General features: G+C 42.2%; 2 protein-coding genes across 7 annotated transcripts in view; one reads left to right on the top strand and one right to left on the bottom strand.

Annotated features, from left to right (window-relative positions):
* The window catches only part of cacna2d4a (calcium channel, voltage-dependent, alpha 2/delta subunit 4a), a 52,506-nt gene extending 38,512 nt beyond the window's left edge, over positions 1-13,994 (bottom strand). The window contains exons 1-29 of one of the 6 annotated variants that reach the window (XM_086059901.1): positions 13,592-13,845; positions 13,478-13,509; positions 13,340-13,398; positions 12,265-12,346; positions 11,656-11,772; positions 11,499-11,558; positions 10,390-10,552; positions 10,189-10,320; positions 9,833-9,893; positions 8,733-8,883; positions 8,571-8,645; positions 7,500-7,589; positions 7,302-7,415; positions 7,138-7,216; positions 6,358-6,491; positions 5,960-5,977; positions 5,493-5,570; positions 5,325-5,405; positions 5,153-5,227; positions 4,986-5,072; positions 4,042-4,113; positions 3,859-3,920; positions 3,684-3,751; positions 3,567-3,612; positions 3,399-3,496; positions 3,214-3,307; positions 2,009-2,101; positions 1,645-1,772; positions 902-970 (exon numbers count right to left, since the gene is read on the bottom strand). In XM_086059901.1, coding sequence (XP_085916027.1) covers positions 902-970; positions 1,645-1,772; positions 2,009-2,101; positions 3,214-3,307; positions 3,399-3,496; positions 3,567-3,612; positions 3,684-3,751; positions 3,859-3,920; positions 4,042-4,113; positions 4,986-5,072; positions 5,153-5,227; positions 5,325-5,405; positions 5,493-5,570; positions 5,960-5,977; positions 6,358-6,491; positions 7,138-7,216; positions 7,302-7,415; positions 7,500-7,589; positions 8,571-8,645; positions 8,733-8,883; positions 9,833-9,893; positions 10,189-10,320; positions 10,390-10,552; positions 11,499-11,558; positions 11,656-11,694 — 2,167 coding nt within the window. In that variant the 5' untranslated portion in view covers positions 11,695-11,772; positions 12,265-12,346; positions 13,340-13,398; positions 13,478-13,509; positions 13,592-13,845. Of the gene's footprint in view, positions 1-901; positions 971-1,644; positions 1,773-2,008; positions 2,102-3,213; positions 3,308-3,398; positions 3,497-3,566; positions 3,613-3,683; positions 3,752-3,858; positions 3,921-4,041; positions 4,114-4,985; positions 5,073-5,152; positions 5,228-5,324; positions 5,406-5,492; positions 5,571-5,959; positions 5,978-6,357; positions 6,492-7,137; positions 7,217-7,301; positions 7,416-7,499; positions 7,590-8,570; positions 8,646-8,732; positions 8,884-9,832; positions 9,894-10,188; positions 10,321-10,389; positions 10,553-11,498; positions 11,559-11,655; positions 11,773-12,264; positions 12,347-13,047; positions 13,172-13,339 lie in introns of all 6 variants that reach the window. The other 5 variants (XM_086059896.1, XM_086059900.1, XM_086059898.1 and 2 more) reach the window with 5 other exon arrangements.
* An 892-nt stretch (positions 13,995-14,886) lies between these two features.
* Positions 14,887-17,500, top strand: part of napepld (N-acyl phosphatidylethanolamine phospholipase D) — a 3,226-nt gene continuing 612 nt past the window's right edge. Inside the window, 8 exon segments of the mRNA XM_086059037.1 lie at positions 14,887-15,007; positions 15,434-15,602; positions 15,864-16,077; positions 16,153-16,293; positions 16,367-16,567; positions 16,569-16,592; positions 16,701-16,758; positions 16,761-16,794. Coding sequence (XP_085915163.1) covers positions 15,514-15,602; positions 15,864-16,077; positions 16,153-16,293; positions 16,367-16,567; positions 16,569-16,592; positions 16,701-16,758; positions 16,761-16,794 — 761 coding nt within the window. The 5' untranslated portion in view covers positions 14,887-15,007; positions 15,434-15,513.

The following is a 17,500-nucleotide window of genomic DNA, read 5'->3' as shown; positions in this document are numbered from 1 at the left end:
GCGAGCGCACCGCTGTGTCTATTTCTGGCGCGACTTCCAGCAGAGGGTCAAATAATATGATCAAATAAGATGGAGTAAACACACACAGGGTTTCGTGAATCAGTGGCGATGGCGAGCGCTCCTCTGTGTAGGCTACTAATCCTTATCTTGTTCTTTACGCCTCAATCCCTGCCAACGCTTTCCTTTCTCATCAACTCTGTCCTTCTCATCTCCTCCCGCGTCCATTTATCTTCCTGACACATCTTTTCCTATCATTTGGAGTGTTTTTTCACCTTGCTTTTTCTCCCACCCTCGCTCCGCCTTTTTTGTCCTCCCGCCCTTCTCTATGCATTCACGATGACTAACCTTCATTCTCTTTTTCTAGTCCTCCTTTTCTTTATTTTCCAAGTGGTACGGTGTCCATTATTGAAGATGGATTGGATGGAGGTAGCTACAGCAAGTATGAGAGCGACGTGCCGGGAGATTCATGTATGCAAGAGCATGACAACAAATTCAAAAGTGTCCTCATGAATCATAAATAGACGTTTGCATGTAGACGAACACTGCCCTCTAGTGGTTTGAAGTGGCATTGCAACTATTAACCGCAACACCGAGATGGATAACAATACACATTATGAGTACGCGCGCACGCACGCACGCACATACACATACTCACCCACACAAAAAAAATTAATAATAATAAATAAAATAAAATAAATAAAAGAGCAATGATGATGACATTTCCGAATGAACAATACTGAGCTCTTAGAAAAAAAAAAGAGTAGTTCAATAGATTTAGAGCTGAAAAAAAAATACTTATTTTAAGATGGCACCAAACTAGTGGAATGGCCCTCTAATAGATCAAATTAGGTGGAGGATGCCAAGACACTTAATCATTGAAAAAGAGGTCATGCCGTCCTACCTCCAGCAATGGCGGTCTTCTTGCCCACGGTCACAGTGATGGCAGTGGTTGCGATCACGATCCTCCCTGCTGCAAGACGAGCAGCACACAATGAGAGAGCAGTCACTACCATCATTCTCACGATATTAAGGACACCTGCACAATCCAATGAGATTTAAAAAAAAATAATAATAATCTGCAACACGAGGTGTACCTAATATTGTGGCTGGTAAGTGCAGGATCTACGCATTGCAAACACTCATGCAAACATGCACGACAGACAAGTTTTTTTGTTGTTTTTAAATATGTGTCAATCATGTCAGAATGACTAAAAGAGGAGAGGAGTTTGCTACACTTTACTTCTCTGGTCATGCCTCATATGTGACCAAAAGGAGAAGAAAGTCACATTTGGGATGAAGATCATAAAAGGATGCCGGGAATGATTGAGGACACCCAAGCGGCGGCATGCCAAGTAACAGTTTTCCTCTACCCTCCTCCTCCTCCTCCTCCCCCGGGACTCCCCCTCCCTCCTCCGCTTGCTGCTCCGTCTCCTCTGCGCTCAAGGGGGCGCTATAGTCCGCCTCATAGTCCCTGAACACGTCTGAACACAACACACGGCCGGATTCACAGAAGGACACTTTGCTTGCAAAAAAAAAAAGAGACTCTCCTGCCATCAATGGACTTTAAGTGTTAAAGTGCTGCATTTTAAAAAAAAAACGGCTGCAAACTCGTTCCGAACGCGAACGACGGAAGATCTGTCTAACCTCTGGTCTCCTGGCGGGGCATGTAGTACAGGAACTGTCCAGCGGGGTACTCGGCCGCCCTGCGGAACCACAGTGGGAAGTGGTCAAGGGTGAACATGTTCTCCTTATCCGTGGATGTCAGGAACGACCTGGCAGCAGGGATGTCAAAGGTCAACTGTCACCAAACTTGCTGAATCGCAGCAAAAGTGTGTCCACCGTGATTAAAAATGGTGCCGCTCCTCCTGTCCACTAGAGGGCGAGCTTGCACAAAATGTTTCACGGGATATACGAGGGGTGTTCCAAAAGTCACTTACTTGTTTTGTATTTATAAAAAAATAGAGAAGTGTTTTTTGTTCCTTTTGGGATAGCCTTTATTATTACTCACATGCCAACTCGCTTTTCGATGCCAGTATAACGCTGGAACCTCATCAGGCCCGAACGTGTGCCCAGGAAAGCGGTCTCAATGCCGTCGTCCATACTATGAGATAGAAAATGGTGCACGAGCGTTCATTTCATTACCAAAAACTAAACACAAATATTTTCATCAACACATTTTTTTTTTACCGGACGAGAACTAGACCAGACTAGACTAAAACTCTCATTAATAAACAATAACTGGGGCTGAATCAATATGCATTTTCGTCGGCGAATGAAAATGAGAGGAAAATGGACTTCACTTCATACAAACTGGACTAAATCTATGGACGTTTTAGTTTATGAACAAAAATGAGATGATTTTGTAAAATGCTGTCTCTGCTAATCCGTCACATGCTTCAAATCTCAAGCTAGCAAGCGCAACATTGCACAAACACACGGACGGGACAGACAGAAGGTGGATTCACGGTGAAAGGTTAAAAAAAAAAAAAAGTAAATGAATGTAAAATTACCGTAATCCAAGCGGCTATGACGTTCCAACAATAATGTTAATCCGACCGCTAACCAATGCTGGCTAACTTACTAGCTCATAGCATAGTCACTTGTAGATGTATTGTAATTGTGTGTCAATTCGTTTTTCATCAAAAAGATGAGAGAAAATTTGATGTGATGAAATAGTTTTAGATCCAAAATGTTCAACATAATCTGCTGACAAAAAAATATTATATATATACAGGGGTAAAATAATTGTGGTGACTAAAACGAGACTAAGACATTGACAGTTTTTGTTGACTAAAACTAGACAAATAAAAGTATGATAATAAAATTATAAATAAAGTAAAATAAATAAATAAAATTATAACAAAATTATGTTTTCTTGGACTAAAATAAAGACTAAAATGCTAGATTTTAGATATTTTTTTTTGACGCATTTAATATGTCCTTTTCTTTACATCTTTGTTACTGATGTGAATTGGGATGTTGTCTGAAATAAAGAAAAGAAAGAAAGAAAGATTTATAGTCGACTAAAATTTGACTAAATGAAAATGGGATGAGGTTGACTAACTGATAAAAAAAAATTAATAAAAGTGATTGAAAATGGACTAAAACTGATTCTAAATGGAAAACTGTCTGATAAAATGAATAGTAATGGGCACTCATTTTGTTTTTATTCCCGAAAGACATTCAATGTGACGCCAGCGGCTGAACATTCACCCGGTCGGGTTGAGCATGAGGGCAGTCCAGTAAGCTTCCATCGGCGCCGTCACCACCGCGTCGAACAGCGTTTGCTGCATGAGCTGCACGTCGCCTGCGGAGAAACAAAAAAGTTGTTCATTTGACTCGTTCCCATTTTGCGCATGCGGGGAGACCCCCCAGCGGCGGCAAAGTTCCAGACTCACACTCAAGATCGGGTTCTTTGCCTGTCAGGTATCTCACCACGGCCTGCAGCTGGCTCAGCTTCCGATGAGCCGGGTCGATGTCGGTCTCACAGTACGTCCTGGGAGGTTTTTTACGGGAGGTGTTAAGATGAAAAGCAGCGGTGAAAACTAAAAGCGGTTCGACCTCACCATTCGCTGGCTATGGTCAAATCGGGGGCCAGTAAATCGTGAAGACCTGCGGAATAACGCAGCATTGAGGATGAAATTGTGTCAAAATACGGAATACGTACAGAAAAATGGACCTACCTTCTTCAACAGAGACATTTCCAATGAATATATACTGCCCATATCCTCTTGTCAACACGATACCAAGACTGATAGATGGGGTGGGGGGGGGGGGTGGATACGTGACTGATTACTAAACAACAACAAATGCTCATAATATTTTTACGACATAAAGGAGACGCGCATGCGATCAAACCTGAAAGGCGTCTCGTTGATGCCGGTATAGAAGTAATCATTCTTGAGGAACATCACTCGTTTCTGTTTAGAGGGGAGAACAACAAAAAAAAAATGGCTTTCGTCATCGCTATTGAGGCCGACGATACGCAATTAAGTGCGACACGGGAAGGTTGCTCGATGGCGGCCATCGTTGCGCCCTCACCCCTTTATCCACGGAGGTCCTCACATCCGAGGACAAGGTGCCGGTTTCTCCTTTGACCATGGCCGTCCTGAGCTGAAGTATCACAATTACGACATAAACCGACATGGAGAAGAATGTCGGAATGGCCGAGTACTGAAAAAGTAGAAAAAGAAAAAGAAAAAAAGAAAAAAAAAGAAAAGAAAAAAAAAGGAATGGCCGAGTACTGAAAAAGTAGAAAAAGAAAAAAAGAAAAAAAAAGAAAAGAAAAAAAAAGGAATGGCCAAGTACTGAAAAAGTAGAAAAAGAAAAAGAAAAAAGAAAAAAAAAGGAATGGCCGAGTACTGAAAAAGTAGAAAAAGAAAAAGAAAAAGAAAAAAAGAAAAAAAAAGAAAAGAAAAAAAAAGGAATGGCCGAGTACTGAAAAAGTAGAAAAAGAAAAAGAAAAAAAAAAAAAAAGGAATGGCCGAGTACTGAAAAAGTAGAAAAAGAAAAAGAAAAAAAGAAAAAAAAAAAGGAATGGCCGAGTACTGAAAAAGTAGAAAAAGAAAAAGAAAAAAAGGAAAGAAAAAAAAGAGAAAAAAAAAGAAAAAAGGAATGGCCGAGTACTGAAAAAGTAGAAAAAGAAAAAAAAAAAAAAAAAAAAGGAATGGCCGAGTACTGAAAAAGTAGAAAAAGAAAAAGAAAAAAAAAAAAAAAAAAAAAAAAAAAAAAAAGGAATGGCCGAGTACTGACACTAGGGGGCCGATAGCAGGCCTTATTTCAAAGTATCTGTATTTGCAAAAAGTGGCTGACACCGGTATCGGCGGCCCTCTTGTGGCCATTTTATGATTAGGAACTACAAATTGAAGAAAATGGAAGAAAATGGCCATTTGGAGGAAAATGATATATTAGGATAGCCAAAACGGGCGTTTCTTTAAAATGATCTGTCACAAGAAACGTCCCTATTTGACGGTCGCGCGTCTCACCTTCTCCTCAGTGTCCTCCCATTCCACCTCGGACAAGTCGACGCTGTTATAGTTGGGTTTGGGCTTCAGTTTCTTCCCTTCCTTGTACTTTGTCACAAAGCAAACGAACGCCTTGCTCAGTGGAACGCCTTCTTCGTAATCAATTAAGGTGTTTGCGCCTCTTTTACCAGCGGACGGAGGTCAGGATGAGACAAGATGTAGCCGTTGTTTGTGAGGAGGTAGGCGTAGCCGTGGACACCCAGCTGAACAGAAAAAAAAAGAACGAGACACGCGACTCCATCAACTGTCATTGCTTGAGCAAAAAAGAAGAAACGTCAGCAAATGAGGGTGACCTTTCACCTTGTATCTCGGAGCTAATCTCATCAGTTCTTTCAAGGCAACGTCAGTTCCGACAACTCCGAGCAAAATTCCATGAGACAGCTATATTTTAAAAAATAATAATAATAACAGTCATAGTCACCTTTTGTTGTATTTAATATGATTAGAAATTGTAATAATATTCCTTACCGTCTCTTTTTTCTTGCTGAACACTGGCATTGCAACTGACGTCATCAGAAGCAAACTCTGGGCTTGAGTGTTGAACAGCTGGGAAAGTTAAAAATATCAACTAACCAGCTGCACTAAAATAACAACCACTACAGTAACAGATGCTAAAATTAGCTGGACTCACTAACAAACAAACAAAAAAAAAAAAAAAGGGGGGTGTACTATGAAGAGTTTGGCCAACTCGGTTTTCGGCAGGGTAACAAGATGGCGTCCGCAATGTCACGTGACCGGCAGTTGACCAATCACAGCGCGACTAATCCGCGCGATTGGTCAACGGCTGGTCACATGACATACGGACGCCATCTTGTTACCCTGCCGAAAACCGAGTTGGCCAAACTCTCGCTATCGATGGCTCTGCTATGAACCAAAAAAGGCCATGCTAAGCTAAAGCGCTAGTTCACGCTTAATATTTAAACATGGTTGGTTACCTCTTTAGTGGTGGGTAACTGGGATAAAAAAAATACATACATAAATAAATAAATAAATAAATAAATAAATAAATAAATAACACAAATAAATAACACAAATAAATAACACAAATTTGGAAAAATTGCATTAAAGAGCTTATATAATTATTATTAGGAACCCCTTGCTAACCTCAAGGAATTTTTTGTTATTTGTTATTGTTGGGCATTCATTTGAAAAAAAATATTTTCAGCCAGTAATGTTAAATCTGACACTGTGTTATATAATATACTCACATTTTGCTGTAGTTGTGAATTTTTTTAGCGCTGTGGCTGATACTGCTAAAAAATGTTGAATCCATATTTTGAAAGTCATGACCAAATCTTACCCACGTTTTTGTATTTCTACTAAAATTACGCACCACGCTGTCCATGTAGGCCTCGGTCCAGATGATGTCATGGTCGTGGTTGATGACCATTGGCCGACTGAGAACGTGCAGGTACTCCATGACGTTTTCTTGGACGTCCGCCAGCGTCGAAATGTGCGTGTAATAACCTGCAACACGCACACACACGCACACACACGAGCCTTCGCGTTCAGGTGGAATATTTTGATATCTATCGCCCTGCTTTTGTTTTTGGCATCACGATTAATGAGACATCACAACGTTGTAATCCCCGAAAGGCTGAGCTGTTCTTGGCTTATTCCGGCGAACGACAATGACGTCAATGGGATTCCTGCGGTGATGTTGATAAGAGCTACTTTTTGACAGTCACGTCGTCCGATGCCGACACAATCGAGAGCGAAACCTCAATTCGGGATCCTTGCGTTTTTTTTTTTGCAACAGATGCGAGCGAGCGCATCTGTTGCACCCGTGCTGGCGCCGTCGTGTGTTTACAGTATAACTGTGCTGATAATCTGCTATTTAATCTGAGTTTTTTTTTTTATGTTCTGCCAGCAGGGAATAAAGGGATTATTTTCCACTGCGTAATCCCACATCGGTCACAAGAGGGCAGCACACGTTTTAGTGCTTTCTTTTCTTTCTTCTTTTTCCTCAATTTCAAAGTGTCGAGGATAAACGTAAATTAGCGGAATATTATTTTTAAACCGTGGAGAATGTTTTTTATTCAGTTTATTGTCAGAGTAAGCAAGTAACCCTAATATAATCCACCCCTAAAGATGACTTGTCGATTTTCCGTACCTTTGTTATTGCAGGCGATCCATTTGACATTTTCAGCAAATGTCACTTCCCGCCCTATGAGATAAGTGAACACTCGAACCTGCGGGTGACATATACAGTTAGACGCACGCGAGCAGCAATTTGCTCAGCGATTTGATCTCCTTTTTTGTTCCCGTGCGTCGTACCCGCCGTTCTGGCCAGTTGAACTCTTCAAAAACCTCCCGGAAGTCCTCCATGGCGCCGTCTGTTATCAGCATGATGGCCTGGTTGCACAGGCTGCCCTGGCCCTGCGCTGCGGCCTGGTGACGCACGCACACACATTATCACCCTCAGCACATGCCTTCCTCGTAAGTGTCTCTCCATTTTGTGTCACGCGCCCCAACCTCGTTGAGGATCTTGAACGACTCCTTCATGGCATTCTTCACTTTGCCTTCTCCTTTCACGTGCATCTGCTCGATCAGAAGTTTGAAGTGCTGCACAAAAAAGTCCGATATTGCATTGTGGGTAAAGAGAAATTGCGAAGCCAACCTGTGACTGGAGACAGAAACGCGTGTTCGTGTGTGACGGCGAGGGATTAGCGAGGCTCCCTGGCACGCTGACTAATTACAACACGGCCACTACAAAACTACGACAGATAATCTGGATTAAACATGCTGTAAAAGCCCAAATACAAGAGATTTACGAATAACAATGTTGATTAAACAGTGCAAACTGAGAGGCATTTTCTATTATTTAATTCCTATATGGAAAGCACGTAAATGTGTATGTGAAATGGGATACACGAGAAATTACAATTCAGATCGATTTTTCTCTTACTGAAAACTATGACACACATAAGATGAGAAAAATGCTTCGCAGCGTGATCGTGTGTGAGTCGATGTCGAGCAACATCTGTAAAGCCGCAGTTTTTGAGCGGTCCACACACGACAAGGCAAGCAGCCAATCGGATGTTGGCCTGGACGGTCATGTGACGTGCTTAATATTTGCCAGCAGCCCCCTCGACCTCACCTGATCTCTTAACGTTATGCCTAGTGGCGAAAGAAAGTAGGGCATGCATCCGGCGCGTAACACACACACACGCACGCGCACACACGCACCCACACACACACCCCACACACACACACACCTCCCCCCCACACCCCACACACCCACACCCACACACACACACACATACACACACACACACACACACACACACACCCCACACACACACACATACACACACACACACACACACACACATATGGTCAGGCTTTGTGGAATAATAACAACAGGAGAGCAGATGAGCGGAACAAGAACGCGATGAGATGTAACAGGTGCGAAACAAGCAGAAAACAAAACAGGATCCTGCCAGACAGGAAGTTGCTCTAAGAGACAGGAAGTCCTCAGCAAACAACAGCTTGCCATGAACGGTAAGTAAATTAATTAGCTGCGTGCACTTTATTCCTTCTTACCTCTCTGTTATCCAGATCGGCTTGGACCAAAATCCCCTTGAAGCACGGTTCCAAGTATCGAACGTAGTCGCTATACTGGGGAACAAAAAAACGAGTCGGTGTGTTCGATTTCAAAATCGGCAAAAGCAAAAAAACGTTATTTCCCCCAAAAAGCTGCCTCACAGCGACGATGTTGACAAAGTCGTTCTCGCCCAGCGTGTCCAATATCGTGTTGATGGTGTGCTTGGCGATGGTGAGTCGGAGGCCCTTCATGCTGCCGCTCACGTCCACCACGATCACCACATCCTTCGGGGAAGTTGCCGCCTGGATGTACCTGAAGCGGGAAGGACGCGTTTGAGGGAAAAGAGGAGAAGGCGAGCGCGGACATGCGGACAAAGTTCACCCCGCTCATTTCCCCCCTGCCTGATCTCGTTATCCTCATCCTGTTTAATTACGAGCTCGCCGACATGAATGAGATCACCCCCCCCCCCCCCCCCCCCGGGGCGGCATCTGCCACGGGCAACTTTCCAGATCCATAATCTGTTTGTTTGACTTGCAACTTCCTGGAGGTTCTGTTCCGAGCGGCCAGACGGCGTTCCTGGAAATTGACTTGATTTTCTCCGACTTCCTCTCTCGATGGCACCGGGTTTCACCTTCTCTCAATCCGATTTCACGCAATGTACGCGGTGCATTGCTTGTGCAGGTCATTTGTTGCTACTGTGTAAAGGCACAGACAGTTGCATTTTTTTTTTAACAATAACTTAAAGTCAACATTGTCCATCCGACATGAACTAATTTGCTCCCAAAAACGCATGCAAAATGTTCTATTTTAAATGTTTTAAGTGTCCCAAAGTTCGTATTTATGCTCGAGCCTCTGAATTGCAGAGGACGGGTGAAGCGAGGGTCAGCAGAGTATAAGAGATCAACCAGGGCCACGTTGCAAACAAGCTGATTTTTTACCACAGTTTTAAGCAGATTTGTGAATAATGATGAAACTTAGCTATATTCTTATGCTAATTGCTGCAAAAAAGGAAACGGATTTTTGTGATGAAAGAAGAAACTCTAATCTTTCTTTTGGTAGCTTCCATGCTTTCGCAGCAATAGAGCACTATATTCTGTGGGCCTTGCCGAATCGGTCCAAATCCAGTCAAACAGCCGGGAGCGAAGGGGGTTGCTTCAGTGAATGAGTTGAGACCTCAATCGAAACTGATCAGTATTAAGTTGAATGCTTATATTGGATCTCAGGTGGTGTGGCTGAGCTTTATTCCGGAAGTTGGCCTCACCAGTTCCTGTTCCTGCAGTCGAAGGTGACGACCCCATTCTCGTCCGGAATCCACTGAATCCCTGGAGATGAAAAAAAAAAGCTGTCAGCAAACGTGCTGCCTGGTCTGACAGCGGACCGATGGATTGATCGATGGGTGAATGGACAGTCGGTGAAAATAAAGGGAGTGATGGATGAGCAAGCGCGCGCCTCACAAATGACCTGCTAATTACATTCGCGCACGCGCACACACACACACTGAATCATCACCGGACGTCCTACGATTGCTTGCTAAGCGTTCCGTGTTTCCGCTTCGGTTGCTGAATCTCATGGCTCCGACTTTTACATTCACAAAAAAAAAAAGGTGTGGTTTGCTACCCGGATACAGCCTGAAGAAGCCCGAGGAGCTGCCGAAGTACTGCCAGGTGAGCGTGGGATCTTTCTGGAAGTTGTCTACGAAGACGTCATTGAGCGCCTCCGACATGTACGCTCCGTTGAGGATGTCCGTATCTGCGATGGCAAAAAAAAAAGAGACAGCGAGCCTGCGGTTTGTGTCTCGTGCGCTCAGGTCACTCGCACCTCTGTTGTAGACGTTGGTGGGCACTTGGATGTTGCTCTGCTGCGTGTTGACCGGCAGCTTGCTGAAGTGTTCGTTCTTTTCCAGCGGGAATTCCCCGCCCAGAGGCAACGGGTTGCCGTCCTCGTCCATCTTGTTGACCAGCATGGAGTTGTAGTATCCAAACTGGGAAAAAAGGGCGGCGTCGTCATACGGGAATGACATCCGGTATTAAACTCAGACAAGTTATGCTGTCAATCGGGTTATTGTTTATTCTGTTCATCAATAAGGAATGCGTGGAAAAAAGAGGAAGGAAAAAAAATAAAAATAAAATAAAAAATAAAAAAAAGGAATGCGTGGAAAAAAGAGGAATAAAAAAAAATAAAAATAAAATAAAAAATAAAAAAAAGGAATGCGTGGAAAAAAGAGGAAGAAAAAAAAGAAAAAGAAAAAAAAGGAATGCGTGGAATGCAGCTTCGTTCAAAATTATTATATTTAGAATTGTTATTTGATGTTAATTTATCACGCAAACCCGTGTTCAGAGGGTGGTCGTCTTGTGCTCTTGTTTAATGATTGAGGACAATTAGACAAATGTGGCACTTTGCTATAAGGAGGTTGTAATTACTAACGCTGACCAGCAGAGGGCAGCGTTCGCTACTTTTGTGCGCATGGCCTCAGGGGAGCGTCGCATTTCGAAAGCGAAGAAGAGCCACACGCGATGCGGAAAGAGCCGAGCATGCGAACGTCGTGAATTGCATGCATCGTATTTTGTGTTTTCAGAAAGTCTAAATAAAAACACATAAAAATATGCAACGTGTAGCGACAAACTACAGATGGGTTGTTCATCATTTTGGCCAAGATGCGCGCGCACACCAGAGGGAGCAGCACAATCCATCGAAATGAAGCAAAAAACACAAAAAAAAAAAGAAGAAAAAAGAAAAGAAAAGAAAAGAGCAATGATGATGACATTTCCGAATGAACAATACTGAGCTCTTAAAAAATAAAAAATGAAGCGAAAGCTGTGGCAAAAACTGTTTAATTATTTTCATGATACTAAATGATGTCATTAATGTATATTTTTATATTATTTTTTTATTCGGGGGCGAGAGGCTGGAACAGATCGGTGACTTACCTCCAGTGTGTCATTGTACTCGTGGTAAAGATCAGCATCCTCGGCTGCTTCTGCTAACCTCTGCAATGGATTATTATTTTTTTTTTTTTTGACATTGCACCCCTCGGCATGACTTCATTTGCATATGAAAAAAAAAGCATGTTATTTCGTTCGATACCTTAACCGATTTCATCTTCCTCCCAAGCATCGTCTCCATCTCCTCTGCAAACTTCTTGACGAGCTCCTCGCCGTCCACCTCCTCGATCTTCAGCACGCCCTCCACATCCTTGTATTTCTTCAAAGCACACATAACCGGTAGATTATGAAGAGGTAAGGTGATAATAATAATAATAATAATAATAAGTCGAATGGATGAGTTGAGCGCGGCTGGCAGATGGTGAGAGCGCCAGGCCTGCCAGGGATTCTGCAAGGTGGTGTGCAAAACGCGCCAGCCTAATTACCAACACGTACGTGGACCGAAATGTAAGCAAAGAAATGATTTTCTAGGTCTCTGGAGCAAATTAGCGCAACGGCGCACTGCACTCGAATGAACTTCGACCGTCATTATAAACGTGGTACGCGAGTTATTTCTTTATTGGTGTTTCGTTGCCAATCCACTGCTGATGCTTAATCTTGTCGCCTTGAAAAAAATATTACAAATTGTACCAGATTACATGTTGGTATCGTACGAAAAACAATTGAAACCGTACTTGAGCGGTGATTCTTTGACATAACACTAGAGGGAGCTCACGTACCACTACTTAGTTATTAGAAGAAATTGTCTTACTTTTTGAAGCAATTCCGATCCGGAGTATTTCGTGGAGAGGGACACGATCTCTTTGCCGAACGACTCGGCCCACTTCTGCACACTGGACACAAAACAAAAGAAAATGTTCAGAAAAAAAAGTGTCACCTGCACTTTTGCTTGTGGCTCTTTTGTTGGATCTGAAAGTTGTTGTGGCGCAAGAGTGTAAAAGCACAGCATTAAAGGTTGTGGCCTTTCGTGTCTGGGGTCAGATTAAAAAGAGATTACCGTTGAAGGTGACAGTCTACAGTCAGGTCGCCGACTTTTTCCGCCGCTCAGTCATGTTTTTTTTCTTTTTCTTTTTCTTTTTTTGGTCATTCGGACTAACAAATCCTGTGCGTGAGGACCAGACAGGATGCGACAGATGGTCGGGCCAATGGGGAGTCGCCGTGCACGCTGCTAAGGTTTGTCACCTCTTGGCCCGCTGGCGTCATTTTTGCGATGATATTTTTATTCCAAAATAAGAAGCGTTCGTCAGAAATGTGAGAATGGCTGAGCCAATAACGGGAGCAGAAGTTGAATGGGGATCATATTAGGGTATTTGTGAGGGTGAATAAATGCGATTTTTTTTTTTTTGTTATCATTTAGCAGTATGACACGGGTTCATTTTACACCACGGTGACCAATATACTGTATGCTTCATTATGTCCAATGAGGTGCGCATCGTCATCATAGGATGCGTACAAAAGGATGAAAATGTAAAAAATAAAAAATAAAATCAATCAATCAAATGGTGAGTTGGTTTGCATTGCAAATGTATCTCACATCTCCGGTGAGATCTTCATCTGGCCGTCGACCGTCAGCCACAGCGAGCTGCACAAGATAATCCACGGGAGCATCGTCGGCCTCGTCTGCCGCTGTCCGGCATCGCTGCCGTTCGCGTCCATTTCTAAGGATTTCCAGTCAGATTGCAAATGCGATTATTTGAGGTTGCTGTTGTCGCGATCGTACGTCTTGGCAGGCAAGAAGTAAACTGGTCACAACTTCCTCTACTACATTTGACCTTCTTCTTAGCATCAAGGAGAGAAAAAAAAAAGACTTAAATTGTCAAACTTGCCTTCTTTAAGAAGTCCTCTGCAAAACAGCCCGGATCCAAAACATCAGTTCTGCTCAAGCCTGGCGAGCCAGAACAGGCGTGATGAACAAAAAAGCAATCCACAGTGTGACACGCGGCGGAGCGCCAAAGTTCCCAAACCTGCTCTGGAGTTGCATCATTGACATCATCACCTAAAAAAAAAAAATGGCCAAAATGAAGGATGTCACATTTCCACACGAGCAGTCACAAATTCAACACTCCAACCGCCTGAACCTTCATCTCCTGCTCTTGCCATCATTCCATCGCTCCCTTCCCTCTTTCCCAGGGAAGACTCCAAAATTTGTGTTCTTTTTTGGGGGTCCAAAAAATCAGTGAGCGGAGCGACGAAAACAGTCTTGGATGGAGTGATGGACGCGTGGAGGGATGGAGGGAGGCCTGTTGGGACTTCCTCTCTCTTGCTCCTCGCGACCAGTTTATACCATAATCCAGGCAGGATTAAACCCCTCCTCCCTCCCTCCATCCATGCCTCTTTTTTCCTCTCGCTGTGTCGCTCTTGTTAACACCATCTCTCCTTTCGTTTAACTACTGTCTTCCCTCCCTCCCTTTCATATCATTTCCCCTGACTTGGTGTTGGCTGATAAAGATTTTAATAAATAGAGGAGATGATGTGACGTTTTATGGCTGCTGTGGATCAATCTGCAGTAGGACATAGGATTTAGGAGTGTGGCGTCCTGTACTTGGTGGAGGTTTGACAGATACAAACCTAAAATTTGATCAAACAGGGACGCCTAGCGACCTCATCTGGTACTGCAGCGTGACAGTGTCCACTCATCCAAACACAATCCCAGATTTAAAAGTGCCATAAACTAGTTTCATTTGATGACATAAGATTAATTAACGTATAAATACCTCAAGGGGTATAACCATGTAAAAAAAAAAAAAAGAATCCCTAAATGACTGGTGTTTGTCTTTTGCTGATTGATTTTCTTCTGACTGGTTCATTTTTCTAGGGGAAAAAAAATCCAATCCAAACAAACCAAGCTGAATTTTTAAAATCCAAAATGAATTCATTTTAGTGGATAGTATTGTGCGACTAACATCCTCTTACACGGACACAACTACAACACACAAAGCAAGTAATGCGGCCCTAAATGCGGAGGGGTTGGATTAATAATGTCGTCTGTCGTGTAACGGAAATGACATTTACGAGACCGCGCGCGCGCGCGCACACGCACGCACAACAAACAGATGTGGAGTATTCCTCCTCCACTGACCCAAATCTCTCATAGTGGAGATGAACTCTTCCTTGTTCTATCCAGACAAAAAGAAAGCTTTTAGCAATATTACTAACAACTTAAAAGTAAGTAAATAAATACATAAATAGTTCCCCCAAAATACAGTATTGTAAATTCACGTTTTATATAATGTAATGAATTGGAATTATATAATTATTATGATATATCTATTTGCGTTTAACAAATGTAATTTTATATAAACATTAAATGCATATTCAATTCTGAAATCAATGAATTTGCTGATTGGCGGAACATGGTCATGTGACCCAGTGACGTCACCATTGATTTCACTGATCCGATCCAACGAGTCGACCATTGTCGACCAATGTTTCATTTCACCTTCCGCTTCTACTCGACTCGAATCAAGACTTACCGTTGAGCGACATCTCAGACGGTACTATTTCCTTCCATCCTTAAAAATAAAAAAAACACTCGTTCCACGGTTCGCTCTGTATAAGATCGCAGTCGTACGGTTGTCGGTTAGCATGTTTGGTCGCTAGCTGTTGCGTTCACTGTTCAAGTAAGTTGTATGACACTTTGAGCTCATTATTGAACGCAAGAGTGTTGTAAGCCCTGAGCTAATATGTGCTAATTCCCTCTTTTCTTAAACGTAGCATTTTGGTCATGCCACACATTAGTACGTTTCTATTAATGAACTTCACCTTAACACGATAGCGTTTACACAGAAATGACAAAGCGTGTGAGTTCGACTATTTATAAACGCAAATAAATGAGTGTGTCGAGTCGACGCGTTTGCTTTTGTTGTGGCCACAATAACAGCCCGAACTACATACACGTTTATTTTGGTTCTCAACCACAGGCCTCCATTGTTGTTGCGGCGTCACTGAGGGACTCACAAACACACACGGGATTGTGAACGCACCAGCAGTAAAAGAAAGGATGCCCGGCATCAAATTGAATGGACCATCTATCCTCACGGTCAATGTTGGAAAGCACTTAAGACATCTTTACGTCCAATTGTCTTTGAAGTAAACATGAACGGAGAGTGGCGTGCACTTCCTGCTTTCCTGACATCCTGCTTCGCTGCATTTTTCGTTCGTTTTTGACTAAACCCGGCTTGAAGCTCACCATAACGCCACATTCGAGCTCGCATGCAAACTACTATACAGTAACAACGTACTTCTGTTCGCAACCTTTCTCTGCACTTTCACTGGTGGAAAACTTTTTAAGCTACTACTTTTTAAGTTGGTTTAAGATGTAGCGCGACCGTGAGTTTGTATCCTTGCCAGATGTGGAGGTGAGCCCATGGAAAAGCCATCATCTTCAGACAGAGGAGCCCCGGAGGAGCGAGAAGACTTAGTGGAGGCAAGACCATGTGAGGCGCCGTGTGTCCGGCATGAGGATGACGCCGTCGGGCTGATCGGGGCCGAAGGCGGAGAAGGAGGAGTCTTGAGGAGGAGCAGTTCTTCCCGCAAGAGCTTCCGGCTGGACTACCGCCTCGAGGTCATCAATAGTTCGCCTACTGTTAAACGGCGAGCCGGCCAATGCCAACATGAGTTGTTGTCTTTGTTGTGATAGGAGGAGGTGACGAAGTCCTGTCGAGACAAACATGGCCGCTTTACTAACCCGTGGTCCACGTGGCGGTTCCCGTCCTACTCCACGCTGCTTCGCTTCTTTTTCCTGGACAATAATCACAGCAACGTGCCGACGAGTACAGAGGTACGGAATCCCGAGTCGGCACTTCCTGTTTGAGAAAACTCCTTCATTGTCGATGCCTTGCGCCTCCTTCCAGGCTCTCGACAGCAAGTTGCCAGTATTGGAGCCGTACTTTGTCCGCAACCCAGACCTCTCCCCCTCCGGTCCGGGTCTCAGGGTCACCTGGCTCGGGCACGCCTCGGTTCTGGTGGAAATCGACGGGCTGAACATCCTGACAGATCCCATTTTCAGCCAGAGGGCGTCGCCCGTCCAGTTCGTTGGCCCCAAACGATACAGAGGGCCCCCCTTGTAGCGTGCAGCAGGTACGCAAACGGGCAACGTGGCGGTACGGAACCGTTGATCTCGTCTCCCTTTTTGGTGACTAGCGTCTCATCGCTGGGCTTCTTTTTCAACTGATCTTGGTTCTGCAGTTGCCCCGGATTGACGCCGTGCTCATCAGCCATTCGCACTACGATCACCTCGACGCGGAACAGTGGGCAGCCTCAACGCGCGCTTCGGGGCGGAGTTACGCTGGTAGGTGTGTCGTGCGGGTGCGCCATCTTTTTATTCTGTAATTATTTGTACCTGTCTGTTAATTGTAGTTTGTTTTATATATATATATATATATATAAAAATATAAAATAAAAAAAAATAAAAAAATATATATATATATAAAAAATATATTTAAAAAATATTAAAAAAAAAATATATATATATATATATAAAAATATTAAAAAAAAAATATATATATATATATATAAAAATATTAAAAAAAAAATATATATATATATATATGAAAAATATATTATATATATATATATATAAAAAAAATAATATATATATATTTTTTAAATATAAATATATATATATATATTTTTTTTATATATATATATATATTAATTTTTTTAATTTATATATATTTTCATATATATATATATTTTCATATATATATATATATATATATATTTTTTTTCATATATATATATATATTTTCATATATATATATATTTTTATATATATTTTCATATATATATATTTTTTATATATATATATATATATATATATTTTTATATATATATATATTATATATTTTTTCATATAATATATATATATATTTTTTTATATATATATATATATATATTTTTTTATCTATATATATATTTATATATATATATATATATTTTTTATAATATATTTTTATATATATATATATTTTTTTATATATATATAT

This window comes from Leptonotus elevatus, chromosome 17 (assembly GCF_054856555.1).
Source record: "Leptonotus elevatus isolate MCC_2025b chromosome 17, RoL_Lele_1.0, whole genome shotgun sequence".
In the NCBI taxonomy this organism is placed as follows: Eukaryota; Metazoa; Chordata; class Actinopteri; order Syngnathiformes; family Syngnathidae; genus Leptonotus; species Leptonotus elevatus.
This window is presented reverse-complemented; position numbering and strand designations above follow the sequence as displayed.